The sequence below is a fragment of the Spea bombifrons genome, chromosome 1 (genome assembly GCF_027358695.1).
Source record: "Spea bombifrons isolate aSpeBom1 chromosome 1, aSpeBom1.2.pri, whole genome shotgun sequence".
Lineage (NCBI taxonomy): Eukaryota > Metazoa > Chordata > Amphibia > Anura > Pelobatidae > Spea > Spea bombifrons.
Genome location: NC_071087.1, coordinates 55987494 through 56006400, shown reverse-complemented (window position 1 = coordinate 56006400; position 18907 = coordinate 55987494). Strand labels below are relative to the sequence as shown.

At 38.2% G+C, this 18907-nt stretch overlaps 2 protein-coding genes across 2 annotated transcripts in view; one reads left to right on the top strand and one right to left on the bottom strand.

Annotated features, from left to right (window-relative positions):
- The first annotated feature begins 1723 nt into the window (after positions 1-1723).
- The window catches only part of IDUA (alpha-L-iduronidase), a 47331-nt gene continuing 30147 nt past the window's right edge, over positions 1724-18907 (top strand). Inside the window, exons 1-2 of the mRNA XM_053461683.1 lie at positions 1724-1982; positions 2860-3000. Of these exons, the coding sequence (XP_053317658.1) occupies positions 1822-1982; positions 2860-3000 (302 nt within the window). The 5' untranslated portion in view covers positions 1724-1821. The remainder of the gene's footprint in view (positions 1983-2859; positions 3001-18907) is intronic.
- Positions 5587-18671, bottom strand: SLC26A1 (solute carrier family 26 member 1). The gene is made up of 4 exons (XM_053461682.1): positions 18477-18671; positions 13712-13766; positions 9217-9852; positions 5587-7675 (listed from the first exon to the last, which is right to left on the bottom strand). The coding sequence occupies exons 3-4, from the start codon at positions 9832-9834 to the stop codon at positions 6152-6154; spliced, it is 2142 nt and encodes a 713-aa protein (XP_053317657.1). The 5' UTR covers positions 9835-9852; positions 13712-13766; positions 18477-18671; the 3' UTR covers positions 5587-6151.

The window sequence follows — 18907 nt, the reverse complement described above, 5'->3', positions numbered from 1 at the left end:
TCGGTTTTGACGGGAAACGGGATCGGCTCAGAAGTCAGGTCCCACTGCCCGAACAGCATGGTCTCCGACTTCCCGCAGTTGACCTTTGCGCCTGAAGCTCGGCTGAAGTCCTCGCACGTCTGGACGAGCGCTCTCACCAACTGGCGATCCGCGCAGAAGATGGTCACGTCGTCCATGTAGAGCGAGCACTTTATGTCTTTCTTGTCTCTGCCCGGCGCGGTGATCCCTCTGATCTCTGGATTCCGTCTGATGCACTCGGCGAAGAGCTCTATACAACAGACAAAAAGAAGAGGTGAGAGAGGGCAGCCTTGTCTGACCCCAGAGAGGACAGGGAAGGGGTCAGTCTTCCAGCCGTTCACCAGCACCGAGCTGCGGATATCAAGGTACATCAGGTTAGCATAAGAGCAGAACATCTCCCCCAGCCCAAACCTCCGCAGTACCTGACCCATAAAACCATGAGACAGCCGATCAAATGCCTTCTCTTGGTCTAGGGTGACCAGAGCGGCACGGACGTTGCGGTCCTTGATGTAGTAGATCGTCTCCCTGATGAGGGCCAGGCTGTCTGCGATCCGGCGCCCTGGGATGCCGCAGGTCTGGTCGGGGTGGACGATCTGCCCGATGACTTTCTTCAACCTGGTGGCTAGCACCTTGGCGAGGATCTTGTAGTCCACGTTCAGGAGAGAGATGGGACGCCAATTTTTCAGGTCGCATCTCTCCCCCTTCCGCTTATACAGAATCGTGATCATTCCCTCTCTCAGCGTGGGGGGCATCCTGCCCTCCACCACCATCTCCTCGTACAGGTCGAGGAGGTCCGGGCCGATGAGGTCCCACAGCGTTGTGTACAACTCGGCTGGGAGACCGCCACTGCCCGGTGTCCTGCCCTTCCTGAAGGATTTGGCGGCAGAGTGCAGCTCCTCCAGCGTCAAGGGGGCGTCCATGGCTGCACGACCTGCGGGATCAATGGTGTTAGTGATACCTGACAGGAACCGTTCGGCAGCCTCCGGGTCTGTGTCTTTGGGGGAGTAGAGATCTCGGTAGTAGTCGACGACCACTTTCTGGACCTCCTCCTTCCCCTGTCGCACCACACCTTCGCTGTCTCTCATTTCCGTCAGGGGCGTGTGGGCGGAGTGGAGCTTCCTGAAAAAGAAAGAGAAAGAGTTACAGAGTGCAAGTGCTCCATGCTACTCCAGAAGATTGATTGACAAATCTGTGTGGTCTGGAGGCACCTGGAGAACATTATAGATATGTGTGAGAGGGCTAGAATTTATTCGCTCAGGGCAAGGCAAACTTTTTCTAGAAGAGTATAGATACATGGGTTACACGAGCGAGATCAGGTAAAATGACCTCTTCTCATCCAAAAGTGCTATGCTATTCAACTGACAGACATCAGTCACGCCAGAAGGCTTTTTTTCCCCTCAGAAATCTCATGGTGCTGCCACAACCACAAGGGATTCTGGGTAGGCGCATGCAAATAAGGGCAATAATTATCACCTTTTGCCTCTATATCCACTTTTTTCATGGATCCCTTTAAAGTAATGTGTGTGTGTGTGTGTGTGTGTGTGTGTGTGTGTGTGTGTATTTTATAGAATTAAACGTGCCACCTAAATATGAATGGTGGAGACGCATTCCTTCTCCCTGCTTTCAGTTTAGTACACTGGGAAAAACCACTCACAGAGAAAGGGAGGGGGTTCCGTGTTTTCCTCTGTTATTTGATTGGAACGAGGCAGTAGACACCACTCGTCCTCCCCCTGCTGAGTAACACTGTTCACATATCTCAGGCAATGCTGAAGTTGCTAATAGAGTTTCCTGCTTGTTAAGGTTATGAAAACAAATGAATGCATTATCACAAGTATGGAAACACTGAGTCTTGTATTAGTCTTGGGACTATTGCAAGGGGTGATATGTAAAAACTATGTCGTCAAAGTAGATCCAACAAAAGATAGAAAGCAAATGAAACATTTTTGGAAAAGCACTGGATTTTGGTAAGTTTTAAATTGCACATTTATTTATAAATAAAACTAATGTATTAGAAAAAAACACAGCTTCTGTATAGCAAGATCATGCTGCTTTAATAGGAATATTTCCTGAAATGAATCTTTGCTCTTCTGATGCCTGAAGTGAGCAATATCTTATTGGATGTGTTGGAGTTGTGATGTCATTGTCACTAAAGCTTCTCATTAGTTGAAAACCACTGTCAATTGAAACTCTGCTAATCTTGGACCAAAAGTAGTAGTGCCAAGTACCTCCTTACGTTCCAACTGGGCTACCTTTGTGTGGTTAGAGACATGGCTACTGATGACATCAAGTATTCAGAAAAGATACTATTTACACAATTTATTTTATGATCATGATATATATATATATATATATATATATATATATATATATACACATTTTTGTGAGCTTGATGCATAAATTGTTGGCGCTATATAAATAAAAGGTAATAATAATAGAGATCTGTGATAGTTTTAGCCCAAACATTATGAGCGCCTAGAAAGGTTGAAAAAACATTAGTTTAAAAAAGTGCTGGGATATATGGAATCCAACAGACTGTACCTCCTAAAGAGTGATAATTAGGGGCTATGGTGGCACTTTATAAAGGCCAGGTGACACAAGTCATGTCACAGTAGTGTATATGCCTGTCATTAGTAGGTCAGTAAAGTAAAACACCCATGGTTAGAACTTATCATTGGCATACATGTGTTCATCAGATATTTCAAAATATATACAATATTTTTTATTGGGATTCATAATGATACATTACAAAAACATGACAATCTTTTCATGCTTAAAATGTGCGCAAATCCATATGCTATATTAGCAAAACTTTCATATTTTAAACAAAACACTGTTCTGCAGCCCCCCTTTGCCCCATGACAAATCAGAGATGTACTTTCTTGGCAAGGATCAGAAGTTGAACCTGGCGTATATTTCCTCTGTACCCTACAACGGTATTGTACAAGTTAGAATCCATTGGTTGCTGGACCTTGTCACGGTTTTGTGAGTACCATTTTTTTTAACTGATTTACAGAAAATATGTATTGTATATATTTACATATGCAAGCCTCAACTGGCCATATGGCATTTGCCCGGTGGACTGGTAGACATATGTATGTCATTTTTACCAGAGCCGCTTAGTCATTCCCAGTACCACCCTGTGCATATATATGTATCGTATTTGCTCGATTATAAGACAAGGTTTTTTTCAGAGCAAATGCTCTGAAAAATACCCCTTGTCTTATATTCGAGGTCGTCTTATAATCAGACCTCAAATAGAGGTCTGACTACAAGACCACTGCACCACTGCAGCCGGTGGACATCTGCAGGATGCACGCAACCTCCGCTGCTGCTGGCACTTCTGCTGGGGCTTCTATGAAGGAGCACCAGTGTAACATGACCTTTGGGTGCTCCACCATAGAAGCCCTGGCGGAAGTACCGGCGGCAGCAGCAGAGGTTATATATATAAAATCTAGTTTAACTATGAATTATTACTGTGTGTCTTTAACTTTTTTATTTTATTATAATACATATGTTTTTTTTATGTATGAGCATGTTTAAGTATTGGCATTAGTGCAGCTGTGGTTGGATTTCATTTGAAAATGAATAAAAAAAAAAAACAAGGAGCCATTGATCTGTCAAGCCCTCCATTAGGTTTGACCAAGATTTTAGAATAAAAATCATCTCTGTATATTATTTGTACTCTATGTATACAGCATATACTAAAAAAAAAGTGCAGAAACTAAAAAAAATCGACATAAACTTTTCCCTTCTTTATTAAAGGATACAACAACCATTTCTCATTAAGGGACCAAGTCTTCCTCAAGGAGATTTTTATCTTGTGTCTTCTGTCATTCTGTGCCACGTGATATAAAACAGTCCCTTTACTTTCCCTGTTAATGTGTGTAGAAGTCCTCTCACCCACAAACCCGCGTCACACTGATTGTGCACGTAATAAAGTAACGCATGTACAGAAGATAGATGAAATTGCAGGATACCAAATCTTGTACGGTAACCTATTCTAGAAAGAGTTAACGCGTTTACCTTTTATTTAAAACATCTCACTGACGACAGTGAGATTAATGATTTATAGAAACCTAGTCAGACTTTCTTGTAAATGTTTTCATAAATAAGTTTATAAGTTGGCCTTAGCCAAATGCTTCCAACGATTACTATACGGCCGATGCTATTTCCTGCCTTTCTGCCACTGTGACTTCTGTTCTTTACCTGTAGGCATCTTAATTAAGGGCACATGAACATCAAAGATACCACACCACTTGGCTAGATTTTCTTCCCACCCCTAAACCAATGAAATCCTCTCTACCCTCAGACCCTTGCGAACATGCCATGCATCTTTCCCATGTATCCTAAGCACCTCAGGTCATGATTATGACAGCACACCTTCTAAAACTGTAATGTACTTTTGAATGCATGAGCTCAGGAATTAAGAAATGCAGACATTCTTAAAATGTTATCTATAATACCCCACTTTAACAAAATGTGTGGAGCAGATGCCAATGCTTTATTGTAGGGGGACATCAATGCAGTTAAATGTCTCTTCTTAGAAGTGTCGTTATTCTACAGGATCTCTTTCTGTGACTACATGGGATCAGCAAAATATTTTTTTCTTCATCTTTTTCTTATCTTTTTTCACAGCTATTCATTTTGGGGCTTTTCACCATTGGAAATAAGGCATGCAGGACAAATGACCTGTAGGCCAACTTATCAGTTGAAAAGCTCAACCATTTAATTTGTGGTTCATTATCAGTGCTTATTATTGGTCACAGTCCAACCAGAGTTTTTGGAGACTTTTCTACGCTTCGACGTACGCAGTGTAGTATAGCCATGAGTATACAAAAAACTTAGGAGGGTCAATGAATCTGGAATCGGATCACCGATTCCAGATTCATTTTGAAGGCAATGGGGACTTGGCTCAGCAGGACTTGTATCTTCTCATTTTGTCATAAGTTTAATATTATATACAGTATTTGAGAGCCATAATTTAAGCATTTTTACTAAACCAAATTGGTTGAACATTCACTGACTTAACTTTGCATTAGAAAAGCCCAAACCCAATGAGCATCTACAAGAAGGGTTGAGTTGGCCCCGTATAATGCGCACCTAATACAGAGATAATTCTTGTAAATCATATCACAGATCTTACTTTGCCTTTCTTAGGGTCAGTGTAGCTCTTTTTTGCCATAGAAACGTTCACACTTCACAATGCATAGTAAACTTAGGTTCACATCAACTGCCGAATCCCAAATTAGTACATATACAAACCAGAGCTCCGAGTAGAGCTCACAGCACCATCTGCACCAACCTTTATATTCTTCCATGCTCTACCTGCTTATTCTGCCAAAAATAATTGAAAAGAGAATCTTATAAAAACCATGGATGTAGAAAAGCTGGACAAAAGCATGCCTTACTAATGTAAAGATTCTACTAGCTTCATTAGCATTATTTCTACACAAAGTAAATTTGAAAAGCATATAACATTGCTAACGTATTAAACATTTTCCACACAAAGGATTTCTAGAAATAAAGGTCCCTTTAGGAAAATCTCTTTGCTGTGAAAAAAGGCAAGTCTTTGGAAGGTGATACATACAAGGTTGATTTATTGTAAATATTTACAAAGTATCTTTATAAAGAATACAAGGCAGTAATACGCATAAAAAGAACATACAAAAATAATATTAACACACCCAGTTGTTCATCATTTCCTGCACAGGCTCAGTTATCTCAATCAGAGGCAGCTCTGCTCCAAGTATCAGCCTGGGGGAGTTTTTTTCTGAAACTTGCCCTTTAGCTGGTATGTATACATCTCTCACTCAGAAGCCTACCTTAAATCTGGTATCTCTTCACCAACTCAAGGGAACAAAGTCAGTGCCTTTGCCAGCACTGACCCAAATATTGACAATGACCTTGCGGTGCATGTTTTTTCAGACTACTGAGGGCTGAAATATGACATCATATCCCAGCTCATTCAGCTGTCAGCATTAGGGGTTTGTGCTGAAGCACACACCTTAGTCCCTCACAGTCCTCTATTGGCCTAAACTCTGCATCTCTTGGGTGGTACATGATTGCCCAACAGCAAGGCAGCCCTGATCTCAATGCTAAGTCTTTTTGTTGTGCTTAATAATCCTTTGCATGTCTAAACAGTTGAGTCCGTCATAGAACATTCTTTCTGTCTAGCAAATTGAACAGCATCGTGTACTGTATGAAAGACCAACTTGTGCATATCCTTGTTTTCCTTCCCGAAATACCCACCTCTGCTTAGGGAATCAATTACAGATGTATTGCAGCAGGCCAGAAGAACACTGACCTGGACTTCCTGATAATCTTTTAATAACCCCTTCATTGCACTAATGCCAGATGTGTCTAAGAACGCTATGGACGAGCAATCAAGAATAATGGTTTGGATGTTATCCTGCTTGTGTACGAGCTGTATGGAAGTCTCACCTTGATCCATCTCTTTTGTGGTATCTACTTGTTTTCTTTTCAGCTGTTTTTTCCCCTTTTTCTCCATTTTTTTCCGCCGAATTATTTCTAAGGCTGGATCCATCCCAGCCATTTTGTACACAGATTGTAAGAAATACCCCTTGTTTGCATAGTACAGGGGCGATTCAAAGCGGAAGATTTTAATCTTGGGAATGGGACAAAGGTTTTCATATTTGTCTCCTTCTTCATAAAAGGAGGTGTTTTGAATGTGGCTAAGCATGCTTACTCGAGGTAACTGAGTACGTGCAACAACACATACCATTGAAAAGACCACTCCTACCATGAGGCCTATTTCTGTACTGACCAGGGCAGATGAGGCGACAGTGACGCTCCAAATGACTGCATCTATTTTGTTTAGGCGCCATTGAGCTGGAAGATCCTTAAATTTCCTCAAAGCACCACGTAAGCTGACAATTATTATGCAGGCCAAGACACATTTCTGTAGTGAGTAGAAAAGTGGTGCAAAGAAAAGAAGGACCAGCAATACTACTATGGCGCTTACAACACTCGATACTTGTGTTTTACAACCCGTGGATGTTTTCACTAGAGTTTTTGCAAGAGCTGCGCTTGTGGCAAAACAGTGGAAAAATGATGGGATTATATTGCAGAATCCAATGGCAAACATCTCCTGGTTGGCTTTCACTGTATATGCATATTTCTTGGCAAACATTTCGGATAAGGAGATTGTGAATGCAAAACTTACAACAGCTAGAGGGATAGCGTCCACTGCGATTTTGCCTATTAACCCAAAATTAGGGACTTTGGGTGGTATAAATCCGGTTGGAATTTCACCAGATACACTGGAACCATAGACTTCGTTCAGGTTACAGTAATGCGATACCAAGGTTGCTACTACGATTACTATTAACTCTGTCGGAAGAGGAATCTTAATTTTGTCTTTATATCGATCTCCTAATTCCTTAGCAGCAACGAGCACAGAGATGCAAATGGCGCTGGTAACTACATCACATATGTTGGCATGATGGATGTTTGTAAATATGTTAATCCATGTGGTTACGAGCATTCCTACACCAGGACTACGTGGGATTTTTATTCCAAGAAGATACTTCACTTGAGCTGTTAATATTGTCAATGACGCCCCAGTGGCAAATCCATCTAGCATGGGTTCTGACAGGTATACAGACAGAAAACCCAAGCGAAAAATGCCCATCAAAACCTGCAAGGAGAAAAGAAACAGCTGATTCTTGAGGTTCCGTTGTTAAAACAACAATGATTTGTGGCTTGTCCCCTAAGGAAATACAGAACGGAAACACTACTTTTACACTATAGTAAATATTACTCATTGAACAGTCTTTTGCCAATCTCCATTATCTTTTTGATTTTATACTCTACATATAATACATGATTTTCATTATATAAAGAGATCACTTTGCTACTTATATGACTTTTATACACCCTTTATATATTTCAGAATTCTAAGGATTGTTTGTAACCATATCTGATTTGTTTGAATTGCACGATGATTGCTTGAGTGTCAATGACTTATGGTATAGCTTGTGAAGTTAGCAGCTTACTTCCTGGAACTCTGATCCATTTCTCAATCTATACCGCTTGGACCCATGCATGTGGCGTTCTAAAACCATTGCATAGGTCGCACTTGTCATGGCTGACTTTGATGTAGGGTCTGACCTTAACAGTATCATCTGTGATTTATAGGGATTAAAGGGAGTCTAAACCGAAAACAATTCTTGATTTTAACATTAACATTTTAGACCGTGCCATTATTATAGCAAATATTTATGCTGTCTTATCAGTGAGCTTTGCACATATAACATTTATCATCCTATATCTGCCACTCGTGAGAGGTACAACACAGTACAGCTGAGATCTTTAGCGTGAAACCTAGAATGGTCAATAATAGAAGTGTTACATTTGTAACACAAATAGGGTTTTAAGGAGGACATTGTCAATGAGAACACTGCAACGTTTTGCTTTTCAAAGAAGGGTTGCCAAACTCCTACTCAAGTTCATGGCGTAGGTCAATGACCCCACATAAAGACACCTTGAGTGACACCTAAAGTGTTTCATATGCTCAACTCATATGACAGCAAAAATATGTTATTGATATTGGCATTTTTAGTTTTATTGTTCTATTTTATAGCCAACAAGGCACATTCTCAACTGTATGTTTTCTGGTAAGTGATAATAGTTTAAGTTCTAGCTGCTTTCTGATTGTCTGATAAACATCAAGAGGCCTATCAAAGTGCAACATGGGTTTCAAATATCATATTTTTCCTTCTGAGTTTCTCTGTCCCTTGTATTACTCTTGCAGCAATAAATGGCAAAACACACGTAACGTCTACATTACCGGATAACGTTGTACTATTTTCTATAAAATCTGTGTTTGTTAAGGCATTGCAGATCTTTTAAATGGTTAGAATGCTCCAAGCCTGTGGAAATAGTGTAGATCTTCTCAGGTGTAAATGATAGTTTAAATCTCATATTTCATAGTTTCCCAGTGCCTGCTATAAATATACCATTTTTCTGTATTTTACGCAAGGTTGATTATGTTTCGAAGATCATTATACGTAGTACTGCCACTGTTTCTCAAGTACCAGCCTTGTTATCATTTACCTATGTTTAATGCACACTGTAAGTTGCATTTGTATTGATGTGCTGGTAAAATAGCCAACTATAAAGGTCAGCAGATTCGTGTTAAAATGAATTTCAAAAACAATGTCAAAAACAGTATCTTACCTGGTAAACACCAGCAATAAATGTCAGTGCGGCTGCAATACTGATCGCATAGCATTCTTTTCCACATTCGATGTCCACTAGGCCCAGACTAATGTTAACACTTGAGACATCCATCACATCACTTGCATTTAGGCTGTTAAACTTGTGGGAATCTTCATCATCCAGGTCAAAACCTGCCAGCAACACTTCTCGGTCTACGACCTGACCAACCATTAGACTTAGCAAACTAAAAATGCCTACTGACACATGTCGAGATGTCCCCATTATAAAATAAATTAAATTTGCAAAGAACGAGGTGTATAAACTGTAAATTGGTTTTAGGCCTGCTAGGAGTGAATAGGCTATGGCTTGAGGCACTAGTATGATACCAATAATTAGACCAGACATGATGTCACCCCATGTATTTTCTTTGAAATCATATTTAGGAAGCCACCGTATCACAGGGAAAAAGTCTATGAATGTCTTCTTTGCACTTTTACTAGTGCACGTGCATTTCTTTTTCACCTTTGATTTCAGAGACTTCCATACATTTACTGTGTTGTTGGTTCTTCTTTGTAGTTGAATTTGGTTATAGGACCCATGCTCATCCATGTGGTTTTCTTCACTTTCATTTTTCATTTTTATGTAGGATGTGTCCTAAAAATACAAAAGTACAGGTTGCCTAAGTACAGCGTTTTACGTAAGTTGGGCAGCTTTCATGAACAGAATATGTAAGAAATCTTCCAATCTGCAAGAATTTCATACTTTTGGCAGATTACCATGCAAGCAACCATGCAACCAATATGGCTTAGCAACCAATATGTTTGAGGATCATAATATAATTACATAATATCTGCAGTGAACATGAAATTCGTATTCGTTTGTAATGCGCATCTGTATAATTTTTAATGCATTATACCGTATCTTATATACATTGTTCATTCCTAAACTTTTTCTCATTAATTAAAATGAGCTGACAGCATTGTAACCACACTCTGTACAGAAGTATAGCTATTCCCTTTTTTGCAGTGACAAGCTGACACTGCATGAAGCACCAGTGTAATAAAGACCACAAAGGGTCTGTCGAAACTCCCCCTTGTGGCTGGTTTTCGCATGGTGTGATCAGGAAAGAAAGGTTGCAGGCCCTTGTTTCCTGATCTAGGGAGGTTGATCAGAGCGTGAAGAGAGTAGTAGCATGGCAGTTCCACACTGGTAGTCTTCTACATTTGCAAGATTTTTTTTAAACCCTGCAATACAGGAATGTCTATCGTGCAAAAATCCTTCAAAACCCAAGTTTCCGAAATGGAAATATTGAGTGATGACCCTCCAAAAGGGGGTCAATAAATTCTTTATTTTAGGACCTCCGGTTGTTATTTATAGTGCCTCTCAGTTTCATACAATGGCCTGTATAGCCTTTAGGAGGATGAATTTCTCTTTAAATCTGTATTGCGCTTAAATCCTCTAATTTTCTAACTTGCCCAGGTATAGATAGTATAGATGAGTTAATTGAAATTCTTTCCTCTGCATAGATATATAACTAAAATATCAATCAAGGCTGCTACCTAGCAATTCCTTTGTTTGCTTAGGGTGGCCTGGGGCAGTCCCTCAATGGGACTCTTCAGTCTGATCACACTAATAAGAACGCAACCCTTAACACAATTTGAACTGCAAACAAAGCAATTGCTAGGTAGCAGCCTTGATTAGTATTTTAGTTATATCTCTAGCAAAGGAAACAACTTCAATTTTGTTTGCCTGTTTGTGTGACGATGGGTGTGTAATGTATTGTAATAGAGGTTTTAATTCTTATAATAGAGGGGTTAATTCTCTGAAGATGCTCATGTCTGGTAATAAATGGGTTAATTATTTTTAACATGTCTAGTAATGACTAAATAATATAAACATATTATTAAATCTGAAATCAACATGATTTCCAAGGCTTCCTAATAATTTTACATAATATAAAGTGTATTTTATGTGTATGTTACTGTGTATACATATGTGAGTCAGTGAAATATATAAGATACGCCTGTATGTGTAGTCTCATCCACTCCATACTGTGTCCCTGAATGGCAGAAATAAAATGTGGTCACCCTAGTTCCATTTAAAGGCTTGAGCTACTGCTTTGTTTGGCTTAGTGCTCAATAAAATGAAACTGCTTTTTTACAACTAACCTCTTTTTAAATATGTTATGCTCAAGAATGTTGTCTCTCTTTTTTTTTTTATATGACATAATTTAGAATAATTACAGAAATTGTAAAGTAAGTTGCAGACAGCTATTGCTGAATCATGGTGATAACACAGTCCCAAAATTACCTAGTATGCACTATAAGAAATTGCTGCAAATGTTCTATATACTGTAAATTTTATTATCAGTACTTTTACTGCATTTGGAAAATCATGCTACAAATTCCCCGCCCATATTACCCTCTAACCAATATAACCATACCTGGTAACTCTCCGGGTCACGGGAGCGGGGTCTTGACACGCCCGTTCCCCACCCATTTTCCCTTTAAATGGGGGTGTTTTCCGCTGCCGTCGGCGGGAACTCCCCCAATGTCAGCGGGAACTCCCACTGACGTTGGTGGGAACTCCCACTGATGTCATGGGACTGCCCCCTGATGTCAGAGGGCAGTCCTGGCTGCGTCCCGCAAGGGAAGGCTCCGGGTAGCCGTAGCCCAGAAGTTCCCAGGTATGAATATAACTCTCCATGGTATTATCATTAAACATCCATTGATTTCCATCACAAGGTGAGTGAAATCAGTTTGAACAAAGATTGCATACATTAGTTGGTGGCCCATCATGCCAAGAATTATAGATAAAAGAAGGTGTCCATTAGCTTCAGGCAACAATAAAGCCATAAAACAAAGCAAGAATTCAGAGCATACCCAGCGAATACCATTCATAAAACACCTAATATTGTGGATTCTGTCTGCATTATATGGCCATATTTTGCTGAGCTCGCCACTGCGTCAAAGTACCCGAAGTTTGGCGAGTCATTTTTCATGACTGTATTGCTTATCAAGGATCTGAATCGGTGGGACTCCACTTCATTTTAACCCAAATGAGACTCTCAAGTGATTTAAAGCCTTTTCTGTATACCATTAATGAGGCACCCATGTGGCAGGGCTGCTCAATCCTAAGGCTTGGTCAGAACCTGCAAATATGTATATATAAAAATATACAGAAAGGGGAACACACAACCTAAAAAGCATAAAGGGCATACATATTTTATTTTTAATTACCAGTAACTGAATAACTAAAAGTATATTATGTATATTATGGTACACAAAGAGTGTTAATATGAACAAAGTTAAAATTGTATATTATTTCTAACCTTCAATTACTATACATTTTATTTCGGGAGCATTAGCAGATTCTGTAGCACTATTACAACAGTGGAGAATACAGAAATCCTATAACATTAAAATTGACAGTATGGAAAATCATCAATAATACTATTATGTGTCTCTGAAGATTCAGTAGATTATTTTGGAATGCTGAAAATGTATACTGCAAAACTACATACAATTATTTAGGTTGATATACTTTAGAAAGGATAGGTGCTCACCATAGTTTATGAACTTCTGACAACACAGCTGCTTAAATGCAAAGTATTTACAAGTAGTTAGATGTAACAAATTACCATGGGAAGGTTGATGCATACCTCTTGGCACTTATGCATTCCTTCTGCCATACACATCTCCATCCATCTATTCATGCCACCTTTCTACGTTCGTGGGTATTAACCCACCTTCGCTCATTAAGGCATTCACCTCACTTTCTTTGCTAATTCAGGCCATTCACCTCACCTTCTTCGCTAATTCAGGCATTCACCTCACCTTCACTATTCTCATTCATTCACCCATTGACCACACCATGCTCATTTTTCTTCAAAGTTATGTCTACATTCAACATTTCGTCCCCTACACAAATTTCATTTACCTTGCCATAGGTATATTACAATTGACAAAAAAAGATAATTTGTCTAGACCAGTAATAAATAAGGCAGTTGCGTATTAACCATTTGTGTTTGTTATAGCTCTATTATCTTAGTCCAATCTATTCTACAGACAACTTGACTTTATCATATTTCCTGTACTAAACAATACAACGGCTCATTGTTAATCACCCATCTCGACCCTCTGACTAGACTAATGAAAGTCTATGGCGGAAAAGACTTCATTATCATTGCCATAAAGAATCGGCTAAGTGTGGTGTTCGAGCAGGGGAAATCACCCATAATATGACAGACAACAATGGCAGCCTCGAAGTCTGCTGTTAAAAAAAAATACTGTACATTTGTAAACATTACTATAATTCTTTTTAAATGCAAAGCTTACAAAACCCCATTCTGCAAAACAATAAGGTAACGTGCTCCCCTGGTTTTTCTGGAAATCATTCAATTTAGATGCAACTTCAAATGTAATTATAGTGCTCTTTTAAATTAAAAACAGAATTATGTTGTCGTATTCTACGTTATAAAAAATATCAACATTACCTTGTGAGCTTACCTTACCTGTTATCAGTCCACTTCTGCTGCTGTCACTTTACTGCCGGATGCTCAAAAATACCTGTAACAAGCAGAGCAGGATTCTTTTAATATTAGGCGTTATGGGGGCAGGAACTTATACAAACACTGAGTTCTTTGACAAGTTGTCTAATGTTATCTGTAAACAAAGTAGTGTCTTACTGTTGTCATTTTAAGGACACAACTATTTTTTCTGGCCCATCTGATCAATAAGAGTCATTATTTCCATCACATAATAGCCAATAAATGGGCACCAGATGGCTGTATCCGTTCCCCTTCCCTTCCTTATCTAACATTAGAAACAACTAATAGGGATTAGTACTTTCCAAGCCCACATTCCATCAAATGTACTTTCTCCCCATCCATTGGGATCACACTCCCTATTGCTGTCAGGATTACCTTGAAAGGTGTCAGGCCGGTCATCGATCAACATCGGTCAACATCAGAGTGGTGAAAACATCATATTAAATAAACACAGGTTTACTTTAGCTCTAATGCAGTAATCCCGAAAGTATTGCAAAATGTTCACTCAATACTATTATGTTATGCATTACATATTTAGCTGAGCTATGGTAGTTTAATTATTTCAACGGTGTTTCTAGCAAAACAAATATCCATCATTTATTGTTGCCACTGTCACAGATGTTAACCTATGGTGAAAATTACAGGCCTCTCTCATCTTTGTAAGTGGGAGAACTTGCACAATTGGTGGCTGACTAAATACTTTTTTGCCCCATTGTATATATAATAATATATATAATATATATTTTACAATATATATATAATATAATATATAATCTGAAAATAATAACCAGACTTTTAAATTTACTTTGGATCCCCACACAGGGCTTCTGTCGGAGAAGCCAAATGTATTTTAAATATTCAATGCCTAGTTCAGCCATTTTTGTGAGTTTGCTTCCCAAAGAGTTCATTGCATTTTCATGAAGATATTTGATTGGAAGAGGTAAGGTAAAGGAGTTCATCGAGGGGGACCAGTGTTTCAAAGAAGACGGTGCTTATCTTTAATCATTAATGCATTTGTTTTCTTAGCAATAAAACTAAATGTAAAGTGCCCTATACCCAGGGAGATTAGTTTATATTAGTTTACCGTGTGATATGTATTGCTCAATGACTGATTGCCTAATTGAATAGTAAAAAAAATATACAGAAAAGAGGAGCACTCAACAAGAGTATAAAGGCATGCATATTCAGATTCCTGGGTTTCTGCCTAGAAATGACAAATGAAGGCAAAATACCTATCTAAGGTTTAAATATTGGGGATTCTATCATACACAAGGATAACATAAGCTTTATTAGCTAGCAATTAAAACCAATTGTCCACCTATTTTATTGAATATAATACTTTGTTACTAAGTTAAGCATTGGAACATAATTTATTTTAAATGTCTAAACTCTCTCCAGGAACTTTAATGCTGTAGAATGTTGCCTCATTCATACATTTTCAGGGACTGCTTCATTCTTACATGACACAAAACCAGGTACTGATGTCATAGAAACTGAAAAAACATCTTCAAGTTTCTGTTTGATGTGATAGAACAGCACCTTTAAGATAGCATAACTCGAATAGATCGAATATCTTACATTATAGAGTTTGGTCTATAATATTGTATATAATATTTTAGAGCTCCCTTTAATTTCTATGGGAAAATCAACATATGTTTTTTTTTACTAATTGTTGATTGTCTGTGGTTGACTTTTCCAATGTATGTGCCTGTTATTCTACACCCATACACACACATATATGCCATAAAATTGCTAGCATCAGACTAATAATCAGGCCGTTTCAGGTCCTTGACTGATTGTGTGTACTCATCTGTGCAGACATAATATACAGTGTATCAGAGTTCAGAATGTTTGTGTGTAAGCGGGATTCTGCTTGGCTCAAGACACTGTGCATTTTACTATTAATATAATAAGTCAGTTACACAGTGGCTTCGGACTTCCTTATGGCATCAGAAAAGGTTTGTTTTTTCAGAAACACTAACAGTTATTAAATGTGAGGTTACACAATAGGTCTAACTAAAAGAGCTTTGTCTAGTTTGTCTTAGTTATTTTGCAAACCAGACTGAGGCAGGTCATTAAATATTATCTCAAAATAATATAGTGTGAGAACAAGAGTGTTTATGTAACTTGGTGTAATCTACAGTACTTGATTACGATGCCTATTAGGTACATTGACCTCAGATGATTCAATACACGGGTTTACATAGTATTGGCCAGTTCCATTCTTTCTCTATAAATTCAATGTAACCATGCCAAGTAAAATAAATACTTTTTTATAGGCCCATTGAGTTATTATTGAAAAGGGAACATAACTTTTCAACATTAACAGAAACTGACTTTGCTCGGACACCTGGTTGGTCATAGCTGGTACATTTTTCCTAACTAGCATTAGAATCAAATTTACTGTCCCTGACTGCCCCATTAAAGAAAAAGTCATATTAAAATGCTACTAAATAGAACACCTATTGTAGAAGTTTCAGCCCTAGGGAAGCTTTAGCTGTCAATTGTTGCCACTGATTGGCTGCTTGAAGCAGCCCTAGGGAAGCTTTAGCTGTCAATTGTTGCCACTGATTGGCTGCTTCAAGCAGCCAGTCAGTGGCTTGAAAGCACTCTCATTGATTTCACTTCCGTGCTGGAGCTGACTGTCAGTAAGTATATTACATGCAAGGATATGTGTTTGGCTGAACACATCTCTGACATGGAAAATAGTTTGAGGGGGACGGACAAAGAGCAAGGGCATAGAGGGGGGCACCGTGAGAATTTAAAGGGGTCGCGCAACTATCATATACATTAAAGTGCATAAGATGGCCGTAATGTCCCTGTAGTGTAATAGCAATTGCGGGATGGAGATACTGGATCATTTGAAAAAACCCTTACAACTCAGTAAAAGGCCAATATGCAGAAGATTACAATGTCTCTCTCAACACTATTATGAGACTACCAAAGAAAAAAAACAAAACATAACAATCAGTAGTGTGGGCTTAAGAGCAGATAATCGGTATATGCTGTAAAATCTCAGATATAACAAACACTTATGTGTTACGTGTCTTTAAAGGAAAAAAATGTTGTGTTCTGTAAGGGGAACTGTTTTGACACTTGACTGTGTATGTGATTTGTGTATGAGTGACATATATTTTATATATGGTTTAACTAATATTATATATAACGTGTGTGTGTGTGTGTGTGTGTGTGTACCTCTTCCGCATTAGCCTGCTGTTAGACCATAATTTTTAATTAATACATTTTGTTGAAAGGTAGATTAAAGGCAAGTTGTAGCAAAACATTACAATAAAGCTTTCTGATTGTTACCAATACCATGTGGTTCTGTATGGATCACGCTGTGGTGACTTACGAAGTAAAACATCACTGTTTACACCACATTCCAATTTTTAAGTATTTTAATTAATTTACTTAGTTTTAATATCAGTCGTGCTCTTGATTTCAAAGATAATAATACTAAAGGTTTTAACTTTTGACTAACTAGCTGCTTTAATATAATTGTTACATTCTTGAACACACTGATTTTCAACTTAGAAGTTCATTATTCATCTGCAATTTTCAAAAATGTTGTATATATAAACAGTAATAGGATACCACACTTAAAACAGAACTGAGTTTTCAGTAACATGTGATTTAGAATGTTGTGTTATTTTGTTCCCTGTATAATGTACACCCATTCTCTAAGAGCAAGATTGTAAGCTTGCGAGCAGGGCTCTCCCCACCTAATGTATCGGTTTGTCTTAGTCTGTCAATTCTCGTCTTGTCACACCCCTTGAATATATGTGTTGTATTAAGCGCTGCGTAAACTGTTGGTGCTATAAAATAAAATATAATAATAATAAGAGCCCCAAAAATAAGGTAGAGGAAAGTGAGTATTACACATGTTGAGATGTTTCTGTATTCAAAAACTATGATGTAATTTACAATCTTTAAACCCTTATTTATTTGAGTCTAAAAGTGTTAGTAAAAAAAAATATATATAGACATATATATATGAATATAAAAACACAATATAGCAGAATTATACATGTTATGTGCATATGACATGAAAGCAGAACCAGGAGATCCGCATCAGTAGTATTGGGAAATATATCCAACATCTCCAGTACAATACATCCGGTGTTATTCATTTACTTTGTTATTGACTTAAATCCTTGCATGGAAAGACCTAAGTAGCACTCAGGGTTTAATGGAACCTGATACATAACCTCCGTTGAGTGTCAATGATAGGCTGACTGATGATCGAATTGCAGAATAGGGGTGTGTGTGTGTGATTATGGGCTGGGTTTTACCAAGAGTAAGGCGACTGGTAGGTAGAAGGTACTTATTTATAAGATGCAATGTATAAACGCATTTCATGCTGTTTATATACATATTACTATGACTTGTAGGGCTATATACCCAGCAAACATTCCGAGCTAATATCAAAGAGGGACATAAGGGAGGAAAGAGGTATACAACGATTTGGGACCTTGGGACATATGCTCACAGCTCTCACCTAAGCTATCGCCAGTTTACAATGCAAGCTTTTTTTAAAATGAAATATTATGTTCTACGCATTTTACTTTACCTTTGTACCAATAAAGCGAGAATTATTAGCAATACAACTCCAAAAGTATGTCAAGCATTTGTTAAGCAGATTTTCTCATACTTTAAGACTAAGGCATAACGCAATCCAACTTTGCTGTGGATTTTTCATGTAAGAAATATTTAAAGAAAAAAATCTTACCTTTTAAATAGTATTTAAGTTCTTCTTACTAAAAATAAGTCCTCACCTTCCTGGCCTCTAAGTGGAAGTACATTCTGTAAGAGATACTATCCGGCTACTTCTTCGCAAAATGTAGAATGCATTAGAAACCTGTTCAAAGTACACGGGGAGGCTTATTGGATACGTTCTTGCTGTGTAACAGGAAGACGTGCTAAAGAATGTACAGTGTCCTAAGAAGCCTAGTTTTTATACACCGTGAGATTGCTTATTAACTGTTCACAGGATGAAAATTGTGCTGAGACACACTCATAATTCCAGTGAACTTTGAAGCCATTTCGTAGGAGCTGTTGTATTTATTGTTTGAGGCTGTGAAGTAACATATCAGACCATTATATTGATTTTTTTTTAAATAGTGCAACTGTATTAACCATTTTGCTCTGAACACAAACTTG